This window comes from Rhipicephalus microplus, chromosome 8, assembly GCF_043290135.1.
Source record: "Rhipicephalus microplus isolate Deutch F79 chromosome 8, USDA_Rmic, whole genome shotgun sequence".
Taxonomy (NCBI): Eukaryota; Metazoa; Arthropoda; class Arachnida; order Ixodida; family Ixodidae; genus Rhipicephalus; species Rhipicephalus microplus.
The window spans coordinates 23,691,050-23,711,436 of record NC_134707.1 but is presented as its reverse complement, the minus strand read 5'-3'; the positions used below and the strand labels follow the sequence as shown (position 1 = coordinate 23,711,436).

Below are 20,387 nucleotides of genomic sequence, written 5' to 3'. Positions count from 1 at the left end.
AACAGCATTCCCACTCAGTCCAAACATGGTACGCTCGAATACACCTCCACATAGAGTGCACACACAGTGAAAAATCAGCAGCACGTTAGCCATATCTCATAAGTTCATCTAATGCAGTGGGTCTGCCAATTGTTGTAAACTATTAACCGAAGTCATACGAATTATCCACGTGATTTTTTCGAGTATAGCAACACATCTCCATGGAGCCTCATTGGAGCTGATTCATTAACCGAGTCACCACTCATCGAGCTCACATACCATGGAACAAAACACTTCGTTGTAAACGCCAGTCTAGAAGGCTGTGAACAAGTTCAATGTAGCCTGAGGCTAGCTTTGCACACTTTTGTTGCACTGCGGCTTGGTCGGCTTGTTGGTGTCCCTTGTTTGTATTATCTGTTCGGGACAGCTCCTGTGCAAGTGGTGTATAAACCCGATACGTTGATATTGTGGATGTGGTGCTCGAATGCTCACCGAAGGTCGCCGGATATAATGCAAGCCACAGCGGTCCCATTTTCGGTAGAGGTGAAACTGCTCAAGGTTCATGTACTTATATTTGGCGCAATTAGAGGAACTGCAGGCTGTCGGAATTGCTGGAGTCCTTCACTGCGGCGTCTCTCATAATCATATCGTAGTTTTGGGGCGTTGAAAATGAACAAGTATCATATTATTATTATTTTCCCGAGCTACTAGAATACCTGTCTTATATCGTAAGTGTAGCTTCATGCAAGATTCAGGAAATGAGGAGCACCGTAGGTGGTCCTTCTTGAATACTCACCATACAACACGACGAGTCGAGTATTTCGACATCTGTCGCCACGTTGTCAAATGTCACGTTGTGCCGGTACAGCATGTCTGTGAGATAATAATGGCACAGAGTTAAACATTGTGCCTTGTGGGCATCAAATGTACATAGGGACACTTTCTTGCAGATGCTAGTGTCAGAGTTCCTTAACTGAACACAAAGCTTTCAGTGATCTAACACAAAGTAGCGTTTCGTCGGGGAGCCTATATGTCGGGCGTTCAGTGTAGCTTCATCAAGAGCCGTATACATTGAACTGGGACATCGCATTGAACTGGTACGTTTTCGCTTAACACAGGCAGCACATCGAGGCTAGACGATCTGGCTGTGCCCGCAGATTTATAGTTTGCAATGTGAGGTCGGCTTCACTTTCTTTACTTGACCTATAGTTACTATGGCTGTAGTTTCACAACTCAAATTTGCCACGCAGGCTTTCGTAACAAATATACACCAAAGCAGTCTCTGAATGAGCTAATGTAAAAGCTGTACGAAGCTTTTTTTTAAAGATACGCCTTGCCTGCTACTTCAGCAGAATTAAAGTAGCACATTAGGCTAGTTAGAACATACTAATCCCGATCAGCACACAAACAGCACAACAAAACACAAGAAAAACACAAAAACACAGCGCTTGTGTCATGAACTTTCTTGTGTTTTGTTCTTTATTGTGTGCTGATCGTGATGACCAGCAATATGGCTTTGTAGTTTACATCGCCTAGTGGTATTTGGTTCAATAAACTAAATTAAAATATTCCTTGAAAATTTTGCTTTTTTTTCTTGGGCGGCCGTAGTTGTCAAGTACAACAAATGTCGTAAGCGGTTTTAATATATTTAGGAATATTTTGACGAAAAATATGAAGGGAAATTCGGTCATTAAAAGCAGTCATTCCTACCTTTGCTTGAGCTGTATTCTCCGATGTACCGCTTCGTGAGGTACCGCACCGTGACGGCTGTCAAAACCAAAAAAAGACGAAAAGGCTCAGTCATGGCTTGAGAGAAGGTTGAGTACTCAATCAAGACTCGGCATTCTGATACATTCACAGGAAAGGTAGCCATCAAACTGAGCACTTCACCTGTACCACCACACACAAAGAGCTAAACATCACAACACAAAAGGGCCTGTGCCAACCTGTTACTCGATAAACCACCCAGGAAGTTAGCTTGTCAACTCGTTCTACGTCTGTAAACTTTAGTGTTCGTTATTAACGAAGAATATATAATAAACAGATCAGAAAATACTGGTGGAAGCACTCTCACAGCCGCACTTTTGGCGCGAGCGAATGGCGGCAGAAGTGTTTCCTCGTCTCTGCTTCCGTGATGCGACCGCACTTCACCACTATGTCACATCTCCCACCTCACGCACACACAAACATACGCACCATCCCCCCAACCGTGAGCTACCATCAGAGCTTAAGCGGAGTGAACGGTGTGCTAAAACAGCAAAAGATCACAACATACAGGATGCCCCAAAAACCTCCCGAGGACAGTGACATCGTTCGGTACCGTGAAGTCTATTCCGAAACCCGACTGGCTAAACTGACAAGCGAGACCGTTTTGTCGTCCACTTGAAGCCATCCATTCAGGACCACCCTCCTGGCAACCAGTTCCTGAAAGCAAAAGCGCTTAAAAGGGGCCTCGCAGAAAGGCTTTCCCGACGTGCTCTGGTGACCGTATGGCGAAGACGTCAGTCGTGCTTGAGCAAAGTAGTCACCTGCCTGTCTATGTGCCTGTCCTGGACTGAACGCAGCCGTTCAAATCGCTCGACTTCCTTTTACTCGCGAGCGAACTTTTCTTTGTAGCCGAACCGTACCACCTCCGCTGCATTTGTATAATGAGGACTAGTCTGGTTCGCTTCATAAATTTGCCCAAAGACGGCGACACATTCGATGTGCTATCTACGCAATCGCTGTGAATAACCGCGGCCAGAAACGGTCCCCTTTATCGCTCTTGCTAAGGCACTGGCTGACAAGCGGAACTCACTTATCTTACTTTATTTTTTTTTTCATTTTTATTCACCGTAGAACGTTGCCGCTGACTACTTTGCCTCGCAATAGTGAGTTACTGCGGCACTGTACCCGAGTGCGACTCGTTCCGGTTGCTGTCTGACTCGGCCTTACTTCACGTTGCTACAAACAAGTCGACGGCGGAGGTTAGGCCAAACTGTCGATTCGAAAATAAGTAGTTAGTTTCCTCGTGTAGCTTTCGCGCTTCGCCCGCGCGTATTCAGCGTTCCAGCAGGAACCTGTATGGCGAAAATACAACATTTACGGTACATCCAGCTGAAAGTGCCGACCCCATGCGTCTTCAAGCGGCGAGCATTTGTATGCGATGCGTGGTACGCTTGCCTTTGCTGCCGTGTCTAATTGCAATAGATCGTTATTCTTCGGGCTTTAAAAAATTACTCGCTTCCGCTTCCTACCCTCAGTATCGGTTTCCCTATTCACCCTGGCAAAGGTGGTCCCTCTAGAAAAAATGCTGATTGCACTGTTCCTTCTTTTTCTACTTCCGTTAGCCACTACTGAGGTAGACTGAGTGTTGTCCGTACGAACTCTGCAGTACTACGAACGATCGATTCTCAAGTGTGCCTCAGCACACGCAATAACAAAGAAAGTGACCGATGCACACCGACATAGTTTCTCAACGGTAATGTTTCTCTCAAAAGCCGTTATTTAGGCGAGATCTTCATCAATCCTCGTTACACATAGGTCGACAAGTGCATTCTTTCGCCACGAGTAATTTCCATTGAATTTTGTTGGTGTTTGAGGGACCGCACCTTTTTTCAAGCCTAGTTAACAAGCTATACCTCAACAATCATTTTACTGCATGCGCGTTACAAGCACGAACAACAATGATTCACGGATAGTTGAACTTTAGAGAGCAGCGCTTAACTCAGTGGAACACAAAACAAAGAATGGATGACAACAGCGCTTCGCTTCTCCTCCTTATGTTACTGTGATGCAACTAACCCAAGCCCCATGAAACTTGCTACAAGACAAAAAAAAAACAGCAGGTGCCTCAACCGACTAAGGAGACGCACACACAAATGACTGTGAATATGAATAAGAGAACAAATATTCAAGCAACAGTTCAAGAAAGAGTAATGAAACGCTTCAAGCAAGAGTTGGGGGCTTATAGGGTGAAAGTGGTCTCTTCGGAGGAACAAGGGGATCCCTTGCATTTTCTGTTATCTGCCACACCCCCTATTTCTCATATTTTTTCCCGTTAGCATTAGCTTTGAATAGTGATATTTTATGAAAAATTTTGTAGTTTGCCTCCTTGAAATCATAAGCACCTCTATTGGCGTGGTGCACCTTATTGGCCATGTGATTCTAATGTCATTGCAAAGCATTGTAGCAACCTTCGTGGCACTGGTGTACTACTCCGACTGGCTTAGTCACTACTGAAGCACTATAATCACAACCAAGGCTAGATCAAAATCGGTGACGTTTCACGATAAGGCAACTGCATTGTCAGAGGTGCAATGCATGTGCAATGTTACACCGACAATCGTAATGAGAAAGTAACCCCAATGAACTGGTCCGCCATCTTTTACCATTATCCAATATTAGAGTGGATTATTTACCACTTTAATTATTGTGAACGTATTTCAGTAGGTTTTTCCCATCGTTATAGTGTATTGGGGGGAACACCAAGGATGCAAGTGGGCGGTGTCATGTACTTCATTTACTGAAACATTTTTCTGGTTCAAGGTTTCTTCTAATCACCCTGAGTGAATGGAAAGGCTACCCATCCGTGTGCAGGACCGTGCAGTAATCCAACAAGAGCGGCAGTTCACAACAAAAGCTCCACTTGGCAACCATTTTTTATAAGCCAGATGAAATGCCTATTATGCATAATATATCCATGCAGTTAACTGTTCTCTTCCAGTACCGGTTCACGATAGTAAGCTGTACGCAGAGGGAAAGGTTTCTCAATTTCGCTGAGGCGAGCACAACATCATCCCACCATATCTCCACCGTACCCACTACAACGTCCACCATTATTGTTCAAGGTATTGCACATTATGATGAATCATGGTAAATAATTTAGAAGAAATTTTTAATTAGATCGTGGTGTAAATAAATTCTATAGGATAAGTAGCCAAACACCATTCTGAGAGTCCGTGAGGCTGTGGGTGTACGTAGATAGTGTCATTGACGACGGTCGAAATAAATTAGTAGGCATCTTTGCTGTATATTAGTGTTGTAAGTGTGCACGCTTAAATATGGGCGTCATAGCAATACATCTAGATGTTATTGCAAGGTCGTTGAGTGCGCATGCCGTCAAGTTATCAGTCATCGCAGCAGCTCTATAGCTTTCATGATCGCGGCAGCTTTCCGTTTCACCAATATGAAGTTCCCGAACTTCGGAATTTTTCCACGTGTTCACCACAATATTGAATCCAGAATGGACGCATGAAGTTTTCATATCCTCCATCTTTCAAACAGTTTAGACCATTTGTTATATATTCCTGCTTCACTTCATTAACTCTGACCAGATAAGAAAGTAATCTTCAGTGCTACTGAATGCGAAAATTCGGAATTAGTGTCAGAATGTGAATTTATTGGTACTGATACGAAGGTATTGTCAGGCCTAATACATGTAAGGAGGTCCCAAATTTAAAGACTGCATCGGGACCACCTACTAAAGGCCTCGGCTGAGTATCGCCGTGCAAATTCACTAGCGTCTTACACATCTCCCCAATAAGAATGCGTCGGCCCCTGCATGGACAGCAGGGCTAAAGGAACCAGCTTCCGCAGCGGTAATTCGTGGCGTTAATGCAACCGTGAACAACCAAGGGGAAAAATGGAGCCATTCCTCTAATCTGACAAAACAATCTGGTCGTCAGTTTTCCAGCCTCTAAGCTCTTTGGGAACAAGTCCCCAGAGTAATCCTTTGTCCTATTGTTCTATCAGCCTGACGACGCCTGAGAAAGGGTTGACGTCTTTAGTAGTCGCTACAAAGCGCTTCCGGCACACAGCAAGTGAAAAATCTGCGAGATGAATGTGAAGCCGTGAATTTTGTATGGAGATGAGCGACTGGGAATATATTTCTTATTGGCTGAATTGTCGTTTGGAATAAGAATTTCTTTCGTGTTTCTCGATTGTAAATTTAGAGCAGGACGTCATCATCTAGTTACATTCTCTCACAACTTTGCAGAACTGTGCTTTTTGGTAGCACTAACACTGAGTGACACTCGTTTTAGGAACGAAGCTCCTTAGGGCGTGGGTCTGTCACTCCTTCGTATGTATGGAGTAGTACGTAGCCACCAATGACACATACCCGCTCTGGAGCGGGTATGTGTCATCTCGCAACCCCTGTGGCACATACCCGCTCTAGAGCGGGTATGTGCCACACGGGATGCGAGTTGGGAGATTGCGCTGCATGGAGTGTTCACTAGACGGACGCACGGATGGACAGACAGATTAGCAGCTGGACGGAGGGATGGACGACCGCACGGATGTATGGATGGGTGGACGCACGAATGGAAGGACGGATGAATGGATGAACTCATGGACGGACGCATGGACAGACGGACAGACACATGGATGGACGCACAGATGGTCACGCAGATGGACGGAAGCAAGAACGAACGGACGAACGGAAGTACGGACAGGCTGATGGACGCTTCGCCCCACTCATCACCATTCACTCCATGGATATGCTGTGATTTTTTTCGTCGTTTTTCTTTTCTAAGCTCTTCTTGTGAGCTTTATGTTCAGCTTTCCGAATATTGAGTCTGAAAAACCAGTACAACATCGATAGTTCTTGTTCATGTTAAGAGTTATGTTGGATGCGTCTGATATCCGAGCATAGGTCTACATAGTCTGACTGGAAATTACCTGCCAATACAGCTGAAGAAAATCAATGAAATTGCTCGTTGAAAAAGCAGATGGCTTCCTTCGTTCGTTGGAGTAGGCGTGGCAGCTGGGACATCATTCATCAGCCATAGACTTTATCCTACGTGTACTTCGAGATCCGCTAAGGCAGTGCGACGACACGCAAATGAAACCAAGCATTACACCCAGGTGGCGATTACGATTGCCTCCCCTACCCCACCCCCCTCAAGCCCCGCTGGCACTTGCTTTCACCCAAGCTACACCACCACCCTCCCTCCATTCAAGCCACGCCGCGACACGACTTTGCACCCCCTCCCCCAATACTTATTCTTAAGACACTCATGGTGCTTCCTATGTTGAGTTTCTGTAACATAAAAGTGCGCCGTACTTCAAGTGTTATCATTTTTGTTTCATTATCTCCTAGTCTTAGGACTTGAGGAGGGATGCTTATTCGTGAAAACTTGTTAGGCCTAACAAAAACAAGCCTCCTGGCAAAAAGTTTCTCTTCATTCAGACGCTTTCCTTACGGCTGCACTACTTATCATGCTCCAAGGAAAGGAAAGGTTCTTCACTGAGCATTATTTCGAATGACAAATGTATATTTCATCTAAGGCTATTAACAGAAATTCTGGAAAATAAAATTATTACACCTTAGTATTTATTCTTTCCGCATGATTTAGAGTATTTTAAGTAAATTTGAACTTCTTTTTTTGCGTACGACCCGCCACGACACCAACCAAACTGGTTTTGTCTTGCGAAATCATGATGGTCAGTAAAGTTCCCATGTCTCCTTTTCTGGCTAGCAATTCGTTTATTCCGCGTGTAGTGTACGCAACAGCCCAGCTGTAAAGCGGGCTCACATCACCGTACAATGTCGACGTGTTTGGCATTTTCTTTACATACCTTCCGCTGTGATGAATCCCACAAGTAATTACAGAACGGTACCTTTACGATAGTCATGACCTCGGGGCAGTATACACCACGCAAGACCTAATCAAGCAGATATACGCGTGCATAATGCGGGGAAGAGTCCTCTGAAGTGCTTAGATCTGCACTATAACAGCAAAAGTGTTGCGGTCATCCGAGATCAAGCCAGGAAGTGCCTCCAGGAGAAATCTGCCAGTGGAAACGAACAAATACTGACATCACTGGTAGATTCTTCGTGAAGGCCAATGAATGCGCAAATAAATGTGACAAATTACGGAGGTGGCGATTTCTGCATAGCAATTCTGTAAGCTATAATGACACTCGCATAACGAAATCTCTTAATGATTTTCAATGAACATGGCCCTGTGTCGTGCGGCATGATATAGTTCGGGCGTCAAAGCTATGAAGCACGCAGCATGTTCCTCCCTGGGGCCTTATATAGTTTAAATGCTGTGAAGTATGCAACATGGAGAGGTATACGCTTTGTCAGGAGCACTGGCAGTGAATAAGACAGTGCTAGTGACAAATTTAAACACAGCAGACTGGTCGCACTCTCACTTATTTTGTTCACCTCAGCTGAGATAAATACTGCGTTTAAAACTTTGTTCTGACCACCTTCCCCCCAAAATAAATAAAATGATACATTTTAATGTGTGCTTGCTGCACAATCGATGTTGCTCATACTTAGCAGCGTCTGAAAGCGTCCGCCAGCCTTAGTAAGCTCGTAACCATGATTCACGCCTTTTACTGTGTCGCTAGTTGAAAATGTACCCGTAAGCACTGTCGATCGCGTCGTCATCACATGGTTGCCATTCAAAGGCAACAGCACAGAACAAATCTTCTGATCACTGTCGATCCCTGCTCCTCGAAATGAACCAATTAAGCAAGTTTTCCTAGCATAACACTGCGCGACATGGTTACACTGCGCAAGTTGGGATAACAACATCTGGGAACGCGAAAATTCCATTTAATTAGCGCAGAAAAAGCCCGTGAGTCCACAAAGAGAATCGGAACATCCCATTTCTTGGTCATAGTTATTCTTTGTCCGTTAACTCGCGTGCTTTCCCACCAGAGACGCGCACTGAAATAGACAAATGTGCATCTTTTTCTTGTCCCTTGGTTGTCAAGACGAAGAAAGAAAGGCAAACGAAGCAGTGACTTTGTTAGTGAGCATAAACTCACCGACCCCAAATAAGGGCAGCCATGTTTGTGTGCCAGTGATGTGCGCTCCTCCCGCCGCCATTCCCGGCATACCAGCGGTTATTGCCTTGTCATAGGGTCTTCCACCTCACCCAACCCTGGCGTAGTCAAGCCGCGAACGCCCTGCTGGTACAAGATTACCCAAGCGGGTGTCATGTTTTGGAAACGCGGTAGGGATCCTCTTTTGCGTTTTCCTCGTTATTCCTTCTTTGTTTTGGCTACCTGCTCCCTTCAACCTACTGGGATTGCTGAAGGCGCCCCGTTGCTTCAAACCTTGTTCCTGTCAAAGTGACTGTACGGGTGGAGAGCCAGATGCCTGGACGTTGGAATGCACGCCAGGAAGTTCGAGAAATCGGCTGGACTTCAGCTGTTTTTATCTTTTGCAAGGCGCTTGTTTTCGTTGTTCTCTTAGTGCGTGGTTACCTTTTTTGCGCTTCAGCTGTTTCAGACATGTTTATCTTTTGCTCCTGAAACACAAGAACAGCGTCCCGTATCTTGACGCGATAATGTTAGTTGCCATTCACGGTGGCCTAGTGGTTATGGGGCTAAACTGCTGGCCTGAAGGGTGCTGGATTGAATTCCAGGTGCAGTGGCCGCTAATCTACGGAGCCGAAATACTATAGAATCCCGTGTGCATACATTAAGATGCCCCTTAGAGAACCCTCGTTTGTCAAAATTCGCAGAGCTCTTGATTAGGGCATCTCTGATAATCACATCGGATGTGAAGTTCTAATGATTCTGATTACCTTGAGTGAACGCGCGCTGGAGAAAATCTGGCGTCAGCGTCATTGTCGCTGTGCGGAAAATGAGCTGATGGATGAAAAAAGAAAGAAAAGTCAGGCTTGAGTCTGAAGTAAACCCCGACTTTCGGCGTTGTAGTCAAGTATTGTTCCACGCAACAACACCATTTCTTAAAAGTACATCTTAAAAATATCTTTAGGAACATCTATTTCTCCTCCTCTGAGTTTCGATCAAGTGTCAGCTGCATAGTTCACCGACACACAACGCTGTTAGATAAAGCCCCCAATTATATTTCCACTCTAGAGACAAAAAAGAAAGACTCAGAAGTATATTCCTCTAACACTGAACGTTCCACAGTTGATGTCATTCCTGGGGGACTCCGTTTTTAAAGTCAGAAAAGTGCCATTCATTTTCAGACTCGTTAACTAGTGCAGCGGTTATTTGCAATCTGATCGAACCTGTTATTACGGCGTGATAACTTTTCCGTGAAGAAAACCGGTCGCCAATGACAGTACTGTGGCCTCGAACCCGGAACAAAACGATTGCCGAACGTTTTTCTCCACTCAGTGCGTCACAATACTCACAACTAATTGCGTTTTCAACGGTAATGAGTTAGTTGGAATGAATCTTAGCAAATTTTATTCTTGATGTGCTCATTAAAGCGAGAACTCATTTGTTGGCTCGCTTTGTACGCATATCCAGACCCACTTGGTCATTTGCGAAGGCGCTAAGAAAGCAATTAGTTTCGCACGTATGAGGAATGCGTCGAACCCGAAATGAAACTCAAATGAGATACTAATGAAAACTCATTTGATATAGCAGCCCACTTTTGCCCTTATCTCCAAATTAAGATTACCAGTGCAAACACAGAACACGCCTTAGAAATAAAAGAAGATGCACACACTTGCGCTGACTATCATCTGATTGGCCCTTTTAACATTTATTCGCCATTATAAATTAAACCATCAAGACTACACAAATGGTATACACAAACTGTTCATATCCATAATGGTTTCACCTATCCGTAACTCAATCTCAGATAGAACCTAACTTAACCTATCCTAACGAATACTGTATTTGTATGCAGTTTTATTACCTTAAGTATAAAAATCTGTCAGTATAAGATATGGGCTGTAGTACTGGACGTGTCTCGGGGGCCTTAAGTAATGAAGTTCTTCTCTATTCATTCATTCATGAAACTGGTTGCCAACTCCCTCGTTTTAATGGACGTACCCCATACTTACGTTTAGAAACTAAGCTATTTCTTTGTTTAGTTTGTCTCAAAAATTTTCTTACCAACTTCAATCTAACCTTTGCAGTATCGGGTAAGCCCGAGGTGGTTATAGCAGTATGCAGCTAAAGGTTACAATTACTAGTTCACATTTAGTATTCGGGCCAATTACTTATACAAATTCAAACTAGAATGTTAGCCTTTGCGATAAGATGTCAAGGAGCATAACTGATGACGTACGTTTGGCAGCATACGCCTTTTCATGACAGTATCAACAAAGCCATCATGCCACCTTTCTTCGGTGCGAAAACAAAAAAGCCTAATAAAGTTGACAAAGACTCTAGACGAAGAGCAAAAAGATATCCACTACGTCTCTTTAATGCATTCTGTCTCGAATATCTACGCTGTAAAGGTCGCAGCTTCGGCCACATCACTAATTCTTCAATAAACCTAGTTTATACAAGCGGAATAAACAAGAAGCAAGTGTCAGCCTCTTTTTTCATATCAAGGACAGGACAAACTCGCAAATTAAGACACAAAGTACTAAAGGAGCCCAATAATACGATACCATTAGTAAAGGCTAGTCGTTAACGTCTTCTTCGTTTATTTGCATGCACGCACTAGTGACTTTTTTGTTATTGTGGACTGCATTGCGCACCTCTTCTTGTTGCCGATACGATCGATTGTAACAGAACCGTTGTTACCTAACCTAACTAGTCCCTGCGGCGACGTGACGGGTGTACTGGTGTGTGCTGTACACAAAAACGTTAAGAGTTGAAGAAAACCAGCGAGGTGACTTCGCGAGCATCAGTCACGTTTACTGCAGTAAATCAAATGCACAGTGTACAACACGCGACTAATTCAATAAAACACGTCTGGCTTTTGATGCTGTAGAAAAAGGGCTAGCCATAATCGCCTACTTCCCTACTTTTATGAGGATCTGGATATTGGTGGTTGCATGTAAGCAAGGTTTCCTTTATAAGTATACCATTCACGGCGAGGAAGCAGCAAATCGAACGTGATTTACGCAAGCATTGACCATTCCACTTTTTTAATCCTCATCCTCATGGATATCTCAGCCTATTTCATTCTAGAGAAAAGAGACAATGAAGTAAGTGCAGTAAGTTTTACTAGGCTTTGCGTAGTTTCCTACCCTACATACGGGAAAAATAAACCTGCATAAGAAAGACATGTAGATAGCAAGCCTGAGTACCGAACTGACAATAAGGCCGGGCCGTACGGCGTAGATTCAGAAGATCAGTTATCGCAGTCGCTTTAAGAACTGCCGAAGGGTTTGTGCGACTGTCTGGGCTGAAGGGCTGTTAAGCCAGAAGGCCAAGGTTTTTGCTTCCGTCAAAGACGAATCAATAAGTATGTGCAAGACACACTGGAAAATTTCATTTCAAGTACCTTCGGCGTGTGTGGCACAGAACTTCCGCGTGATATTGGAAAGGCTAAACATCGTTTTAACGAAATTGCGGACCTGAAATGAGTTTTTGCTGGAGTGGAATGTTCGTTTAAAGAAGAAAATGCTGCAGACACAATGGGCTGCTGATAACTACTTCGCGTAAGCGTTACAGGACGTCACATTTGTTTTTTATTTATTTATTTATTTATTTATTATTTATTTATTTATTTATTTATTTATTTATTTATACACTCATTCATTCATCCTACCTTGCAGAACAAATGTAGTGAATAAGAAGCGCAAATACAAAGTAAATAGAGAAAAATGCACCAATGAATACAAAAAAACTTAAAAAGAGAAAAAATGCACAGTGAGTTAAATTAGAGAAAAAGTTATAATCAGCGAACGCATAAAACCTAAAGAAGAAACGAAAACATGTACGTATACATAAAGTGCATATATTACGATTACATATAGAGTGCACAGCATGTCCGGATTATGATACATGATTCGATGTTGCATGCTTTACCGAGGGAATGCAGAATTCACCGACTTAACTAGGTGGCCGATAGCAGCTTCACAAGTGATTAATGTGTGATCACAATCGACACTAGCCGACGACGCCTATATGTAACCTAGACCTATGCCTGAGAATAAAAATATGAAGATACCGCAGTGGTGTTTAGAAACTATACCGGCTCTGAACTTATATGTTTCCAATGCACGAAGTGTTAGCACGGGAACACTATTCATAGTTGCCTGCAAGGCGTGTGCATTGACTGGTCTCATCTCGAAGTCTCTGTGTAGCGACCAATGCTGCTCACAAATGCCGATCACGATGCTGTTTGCGCAACTCAAGGCCCGACCTTCGAAGGGCTATCCTAAAGTTGAGTGACAAAGTAGAGAGAACCTACTTCGAATATTTCTTACTCCTGCCGAATATCGTTTTTGCCTTCTTGTGTTCAAAAAAGATGAATAAGGTTATTATTATGGAATTATTTGAGTTTCAATAGCCTTTTTGCGTCGGTGGACAAAGCTTGAAATTTCTTTGTCCTATGCCGAAAATTGTGTCAAAAAGGTTAACCCCTCAGCCAAGTCAGTGGTTAGTGCGCCGAGTCTACCGCGCTCAGTGGTATGACAACATGGTAACTGTGACAATGTCATCTGCGTAACAGAAAGTAAATGGACACATGGAGCATCGCAACAAATCCGTTACTTACTAAAGGAATAGTACACACGGTATTGCGATCGAGTGGAGTTTAGAAAGCAAGGCGCCATTAATTTATTTATTATTTTAAAAATTAAGGAATACTGTCAACTCTCTACTGAGGGTCATTACAAGAAAATTACGTCACACTGTACAAACAAAGTAGGCACATAGCTATACATCTCACAATGATAAACCAGGCATAGATATATACAAAATCCATGAAAGCTCTGCATTCCGATCTAAAAACGAAAAACACATACCCTATTTCGCGATTCAACAGGTAACAATCGCAATAATCTTTACAATAAATCACATGACTGTAAATGAAGTAAATGCACAAATTCAATACCATCGCCCACATTGAATACGTTACTCGGTAACTCATTCCAATCTTCGATAACATCAGGGAAGAAAGCATAACGGTACGCCTCCGTTCGCGCAAAATAAGATTGCAGTACTCGTGTGTGGTTTGCCCTTTCGCTTCCTTTTGTAGGTTGCTGTACGTAGTCATTTCTGTTAATTTTGAACGCACCGTCCGTTCATTGAAAAAAAAAACTTTAATCTATTTGTACGTCTGCGCTTCTGCAGCCTCTCCAGATCACACAGTTCATGACTATTAAGCCTGTGGTTATTGATGGAATCTCCTAAGACACGGTTCCCTTCGAAGTAAAAACAACAACCCGAAACACACCTGGCACCAGCCATCCTTCATCTGGTAATGGTCCTGTGAGGCACACAACACGACATCCGCATGAAAAATAATACTCTTCCCAAACCAAACCAGGTTCACGGGCTGTAAAGCCGGCGTTAACTGAGTATCGGACGTGTCAACGTTTACATTTCTTGCGACCTATACACTAACTTGGCAGCTTGCACTAGGAAGGAACGACTGGCGCCTCACAGGCGCGATCTGAGATAGTCAATTGCTGCGGGACCCAAGGGCACAGCACCCTCTGTGTATAATGTATTTCCCTATTCAATAAAGTAACTGTATTGGACAACAGTAATTAGCGATGCCATTAGAGCTGGACGCAGGAGCGCCTTCCTTTCAGCTTGGGACTACAAGGAGGAGTCATATAAGAAAAATGCTGGCCTAATGGGCCCCGCGATGTGGCGCGACATTTTCGAAGGTATTCAAGGTGTCGCGACATGTTGGAGACACGCGGCGACCGTCGAGAACGTTTTTTTTTTTCTCTTTATGTGCAACACACGATCAACTCTCGGCTCTCCTTTACCGGAGAATTACCAGGTAGGTTTGGCAGGGCCTCAGTGAAATGCAGACCTTGAAAGCAGCGTAGATTCAAACGAAATTGCCCAGCGCCCTTGCTGTGTTAAAAGGGACGCTTCTGAGGAGGAGGCAGACAAGAGGTGGAGTCCATGCGCAGTAGGCTGCGCCTGTATATCTATTAGCATTTCTGGCCTGCCGCTACGCTTCGAAACTGCTGTGAAGAGAAAGAAACGGGCCTTGTCTATACTGCGTGCACAGCTGAAAGGTAGGCGCCAGGCGTTCCTACGAGCGATTTAATGACAACGCATGCCATTTAGTTTGAACACACCTTGCTACCATGGTTGTCAGTTTTTAGACTTCGCTTGCTACTAGCAATGAAATGGCAGGACGCGTCATTCGGTTTCTGCGCACCGTGGTGGCATGACAGCAAGGAACCAAGGCTTCAATGAAAAGTATGAGAGGCCCCCACGTCTTACCAGGTGATATGGTTGAAATGGAGCAGAATTTCAGAGTAAGATAGGAAGTTTCGGTTGGATGAGAGGGTAGAAGGCATGCACATACATCAAGGCAGGCTCTATGAGAGGATTATGGCACGTTGTGTAGTGTCAGCGTCACAGGGACGTCATGATGACATCACTGTTAGGCTGACATCGTGCAGAACCTCTCTTCAAGAAGACCAGACCACTGCTCAAAAACTTTGCTCCAGTGACACCACGTGCTCAAAAACTTTTGCACAGCCGGCATGATGCACTACAATTGCACGCTGATGCTCTGACAATGTTTTATGAAGATACACTGAGCGCAAGCGCTTTCAAGCCAGCGGGTTAATGTCTTTACAAATTTTTGCAAGGGTACGTGTACCTTGTGACCACCAGCACTACTGTCGCAGCAGGCACCACTTGATCATATGAAAAAGATGTCGCAGTGAATGTAGCTGCACCTGCTGCGAGATTTCAGTTGGTCGAGCTTTTGCATTAAACGAGTTGACAGCCACAAAGACAGCTGAAATGTGCTAATTACTTTCGTGGTGGCACTGATACCTAGTGTCCACAACATCCCCAGACATTACTTCTTAATTTTATCACACATTACGTTTTTGATTATTCATCTTTACTTTCCCTGGTGATATTGCCTGTTAGTACTTAATAATATTGTATCTCACAAAAAAGATCGCCTAAATGAACACTTTTGTTAAATCATCAAGTATGTAAGGTAAAATTGTCGCTGTGACAGTTTAAGTCATTGTCCTCTAGCTGGCGGTTGGGACAGCTGGGATAGCCAATGACAGTAAATAGGTTAGAGACGTCATTATCACAGCGTTATTATGCCGAAATGCTGCAGAAGCCGTACGCAGAAAGAGAGAAAATGATAGGAAACAAAATGTCACAGCTTTGCCGCAAAGGTGAAGCAATGAACGCGATAGCAACAAATCGGAACGTCACACGCAGAATGGCGAGTAGGTCAAACGTTCCCCGCGTTTCTTACGTGCAAATGACGCCCGAAACGTACTCACAGGTACAGATCAACGCAAATAAGTGTCTCAGTTGTTACTTCACTGTGTCTCACAAGCGCACCCTTTTTGTAAACAGAGAATGTGCAACGATTGCACTGACCCTTGTGCGCCCAGTAATGCCAACATAATAGTTCTTGAAAGCCCAAGGCCAGCCACGACGTAAGATCCTCCGCACCGCAAGATAAGGGCGCGCGAAGGAGCGCCCACTCCCCTCCTCTCCATGGGGCAAAGTACACGTGGGAGAAGGCAGCACGCGCCGCCGCGTTGTGACAATGTGGCGGCGCTCGCTCATTGCGCCATCTTACTGGTAAGGCTCAAAACACAACAGTTCCCACCCGATATGCCAGTCAACAGCGGTAAGTGGTAGATATAAATAGCTTGCTGTTTAAAAGTTGAAGGAGGTGCTCCTCTGTCGTACAGGGGCTGATGCCTCGCATTCATGATGGAGAGGTCCCACGTTCGATACCGTGCGCCTGTGTCTTTTTCTCAATTATTTTTTCTTGTGTTTACATGTATAAAGCTAAGTATACATATTCGCCGAGCGACGCTGACACCGGTGCCAAAATCTAGTGGAGAGTGTCTATATATTTGCTATCACATTAAAAAGTTTGAATGTCTGCCAGATGGCCGTGTCAGAACACCTTCATGATGGCAAAGTAAATGAAATGAATACTAAGACACACATTTGTGTGTGCTTGAGGGAGCAGTTTCTAGACACGCCATGTAAAGTATTCTTCCAAACACGCTGTTTTTGTAGCACTTTACCAGCATAATAGGTACAGTGACAAGCTATTCATTGAACTGTAAGCATTCTAGAACGCTTCATTATTTAACACGGCCCATTAGATTGATTAAAAGACATGAACGTGCACTGAGCACACTCATTCCAGCAAGTAGTTGGTTCTTTTTCAGTGCAGTGAATATGAATGCGTGTTGTTTAATAGGTCTAAGCACTTAAGAGGTGCGGCCCTTCAGGGAACCACATTTACTGGTGACAACCTCTTCAATCCAGACCACAGGCCCTATTGTCTTTGTTTTTCGTATTCTGCAGTATTATTTGCCATTGAGCCGCACGAAGAAGCGTAATTCCTCAATATAGTACTGCCTGGTGCTCTTTGTCTAACAAACAATTAAATCTTATTTATGAGTCCGTACAATTTAAGTAAATACCCAAATTCGAGTCATTATAATTCCAAAATGAATTTCTTGGTATACTGTGCTAATATTTTCTTACTCATTGAGTTAAAGCGTGTTCTATTGGTGTCCTTATTTATTTCAATTGTTTCTTCGTGGCAGCATTGACGTTTCCTTCTGTGGCTGCAATCATTGCTATATGAAACCGATATGTCATGACGTTGTGCGCATGCATTAGTGTGCAAGATTTCTTAGTGAATCAATCACCACCGAAACATCTCTCGTAAACGGCTGCACCACTTCTACTTTTCCCTCTTTATTATCTTTACGCGTAATATTAGGACACTTCTGTAACAACGAGGAATAATCATTGCGACAATCATATTGCTATAACAGTCATAATCCTGATCATTAGAAACAGCGCGGATGCTTCGCCTAATAAGGAAACTAAAAGGCCATGTGACCGTGAACCCCTTTGGAAAGAAGAATCGACGACAGGCACGATGATCACAGCGCCTAGATTCCACGTCGCCCCAAGGCGCCCCAATAACCGAAGGTCCGGCCGGGCCTCCGGCAAGGCCGGTTGCCAGGCCGGTTACCTTGAGAAGGTCGCCGCACCATAATCACACTCCCATCGCCAACACAGCGCGATTCGACCTACTCACTTTCTTCACTGAGTGTACAAGACCCACGCACGGCCATTTCCCTTTCCCACACCCCTCTTCCCTACTCGAGCGTCTCAACCTTCCTGGAATATATATTCGGCCGCGCGTGCAGAAGCGAAAAGAAGCAACAACACGAAACCGCACAGCCTGGCTGCGGTAGCAGTATCAACAACCAACCCCGCCACTGTGGAGCCGCAATCATACATGGCGCGCCAGTTGGGCGCGCGGCCACACCGTCTCTATTTCCGGGCCATTAGCAAGTCGATAGTGCTACACACATCGGCGACGTCAGTCCCACCAAGTGCTGAGAGAACGGCTCTCCCCAGAGCACCCCGGCCATGCTCAGGGATCTTCATCTCGTACTTCGCACGTCTCGAAGCGTGAGAAGAAGAGAAAAGCGAAGCCTCTCGAGAATCCACCCTCCGGTGTCGATGTAACGTCGCAGCAGCTCAGTGCAGTGATAAGTCGAGGCCGCCGCGGGCGCTGCGAGCTTCTTCGTTGCTCGACACGAGCCTCGTCGCCACCATTGGCATTCCAGATAAGCAGAGGGGAGAAAGAACTACACAAGGGGGGCATCAACCAGTTGCGCCCTAAGTCAGGCGAGCTCCTGGTAATCGTCCAAGCACCCGTCGACGATCTTCAAGATGAAGAAGTGAAGAAAAAAACAAAAGGCCGAGCCATCGGTTCACATCTCTTGTCATGCCAGAGTCGTATTCTGCATCATTCTCTTTCTCGACAGCGCCTCGCGTCGAAGACGATTCCCTTTTCCCCTGTTTGTGCGCTGGGCCCTTGTGATTTCTTTCTTTCGTCGCACATTCACGTAGTCGTCTAATGCACCCCGGACCCTGACGTCCCCGTAAAGTATTCTTTAAGGTGCCAGCTCGTGACGGTCTTTAGTAGCAGCCGCGTCCGGCGTCACCACATAAATGGCCCAAAGCCACTCCGAGTGACTAAAAGAGTGACTTTTTATTTACTTCACAACCCTTTCAGCGGGCACTATCTAGTACTCGTCAAATATTTCTTCATGAAATATAAAGAATGTTAGCTCCAAGCGTTCGTCTTCACCGCATTTCGCGCTTTTCAGCTGCACGCCGATGGCTCCAGTTGCAGAGTTGCAAAAGCACACTGCAAAATGAAGTCAGCGGACCCCACGTGACAGCCACGCGGGACATAGAAAAACGAGCGTTCCAATAAGTTACAAAGCACGGTAGCAGACACTATTGATGCACCTCGTATATGCACAATCAAGAGCGTATGTCCTCGTGCCGGCATGGGAACACATTGCTTGAGTCACAGTCTGTGCCTAAAAGAGTGAAAACGCCAGGAAAGGATAACGTGCTAGTGCAGTGAATTTTCGGGGTTGTTGGGGCTCCTGTAGGGACAGCGTTTCTCCACTGTCAATCCAACGAATGACGCTCCTGGAACAGTGGTTGATGTGTTCATAGTCCCAAGTGCCCCAATTTTTGAGCTCCGGAATGGATACCACGTTCAAGTGGTGGTCGCTCATGATGTGAGGCGTTAGACGCGCTGGGTGATGCGCGGAACATGTTGTGCCTACATGGACGTGCAAGGATGCGGCACAAACGATTTGATACGAAACGTGACCTCAGGCATGAAACGTAAGCACAATCTAGACAGGCTGTTCTGTATAGGGTGGTAATGGAATAATCTCAGTGGCTCGGAACTGCATCTATAGGTCCAAACACTGAGAAAGTTCGCGTTCGGCAATTGTCATTCGTGACTCAACTCACCGTCAAACCTCCCTGAACATTTTCCCTTTTTCATGTGTACATATGCAAAATATGTTACGCATGTTTATAGAGGCACACATGCAAACACACGCGCGATCGTACGTAAATTCAGAGCCCCCCTTCCGTCCCCGCTAAAAATTCTTGTTACGCCCGTGTAAGAGCAAGCGCATAGAACGCCGACACAAGAGCTCCTTCGGAACTTTAAAACATTCAAGAGTAGAGTTACCCAACCTATTTACAAGCACATGAACATCACAAATGTAGCTACAGGCAGCTACATAACATCGGAACAAAACACGTACGTACGGACGCAGAGAATACAAGAGCACAACAAAAACATGCACCGAGAAACAAGCACGTGCAAGCACACGCAGACGATCGCCACTGGCGGTATCACGGAGCCGCGCAGACAGCAAACCGACATGCCGCGTCGGCATACTGTTTATCAGCTGAATTCGATTGGGCTAATGGTATTTCAATGAGGTCCCCGCGCGTGAAGCCATCTGATCCAGGAGCCAGCCCTGCAAAGCAACAACAAATCTCCAGTATCGGCAACTCCTCAATCCACTCAGCCCCCGGAGTGCACTTGTTTTCCCCGCTCCCTCCTTTCCTGTACAACTTGGGCGGCGTCTTTCATCCTCCATGACTTCGAAATAGAAGACACTGGATCGACATGAAATTAAGCGACCATCCTCCCCGCAGAACGATAAATGCCAAAGAATGCTACCGCTAATATGGCGCCG

General features: G+C 44.9%; 1 protein-coding gene across 2 annotated transcripts in view; it reads right to left on the bottom strand.

Moving 5' to 3' along the window:
- The window catches only part of LOC119164279 (ras-related and estrogen-regulated growth inhibitor-like protein), a 66,303-nt gene that overhangs the window by 5,283 nt on the left and 40,633 nt on the right, over positions 1-20,387 (bottom strand). For both annotated transcript variants that reach the window (XM_075871314.1, XM_037416425.2), the window contains exons 3-4: positions 1,690-1,746; positions 776-852 (exon numbers count right to left, since the gene is read on the bottom strand). In XM_075871314.1, the coding sequence (XP_075727429.1) occupies positions 776-852; positions 1,690-1,746 (134 nt within the window). The remainder of the gene's footprint in view (positions 1-775; positions 853-1,689; positions 1,747-20,387) is intronic.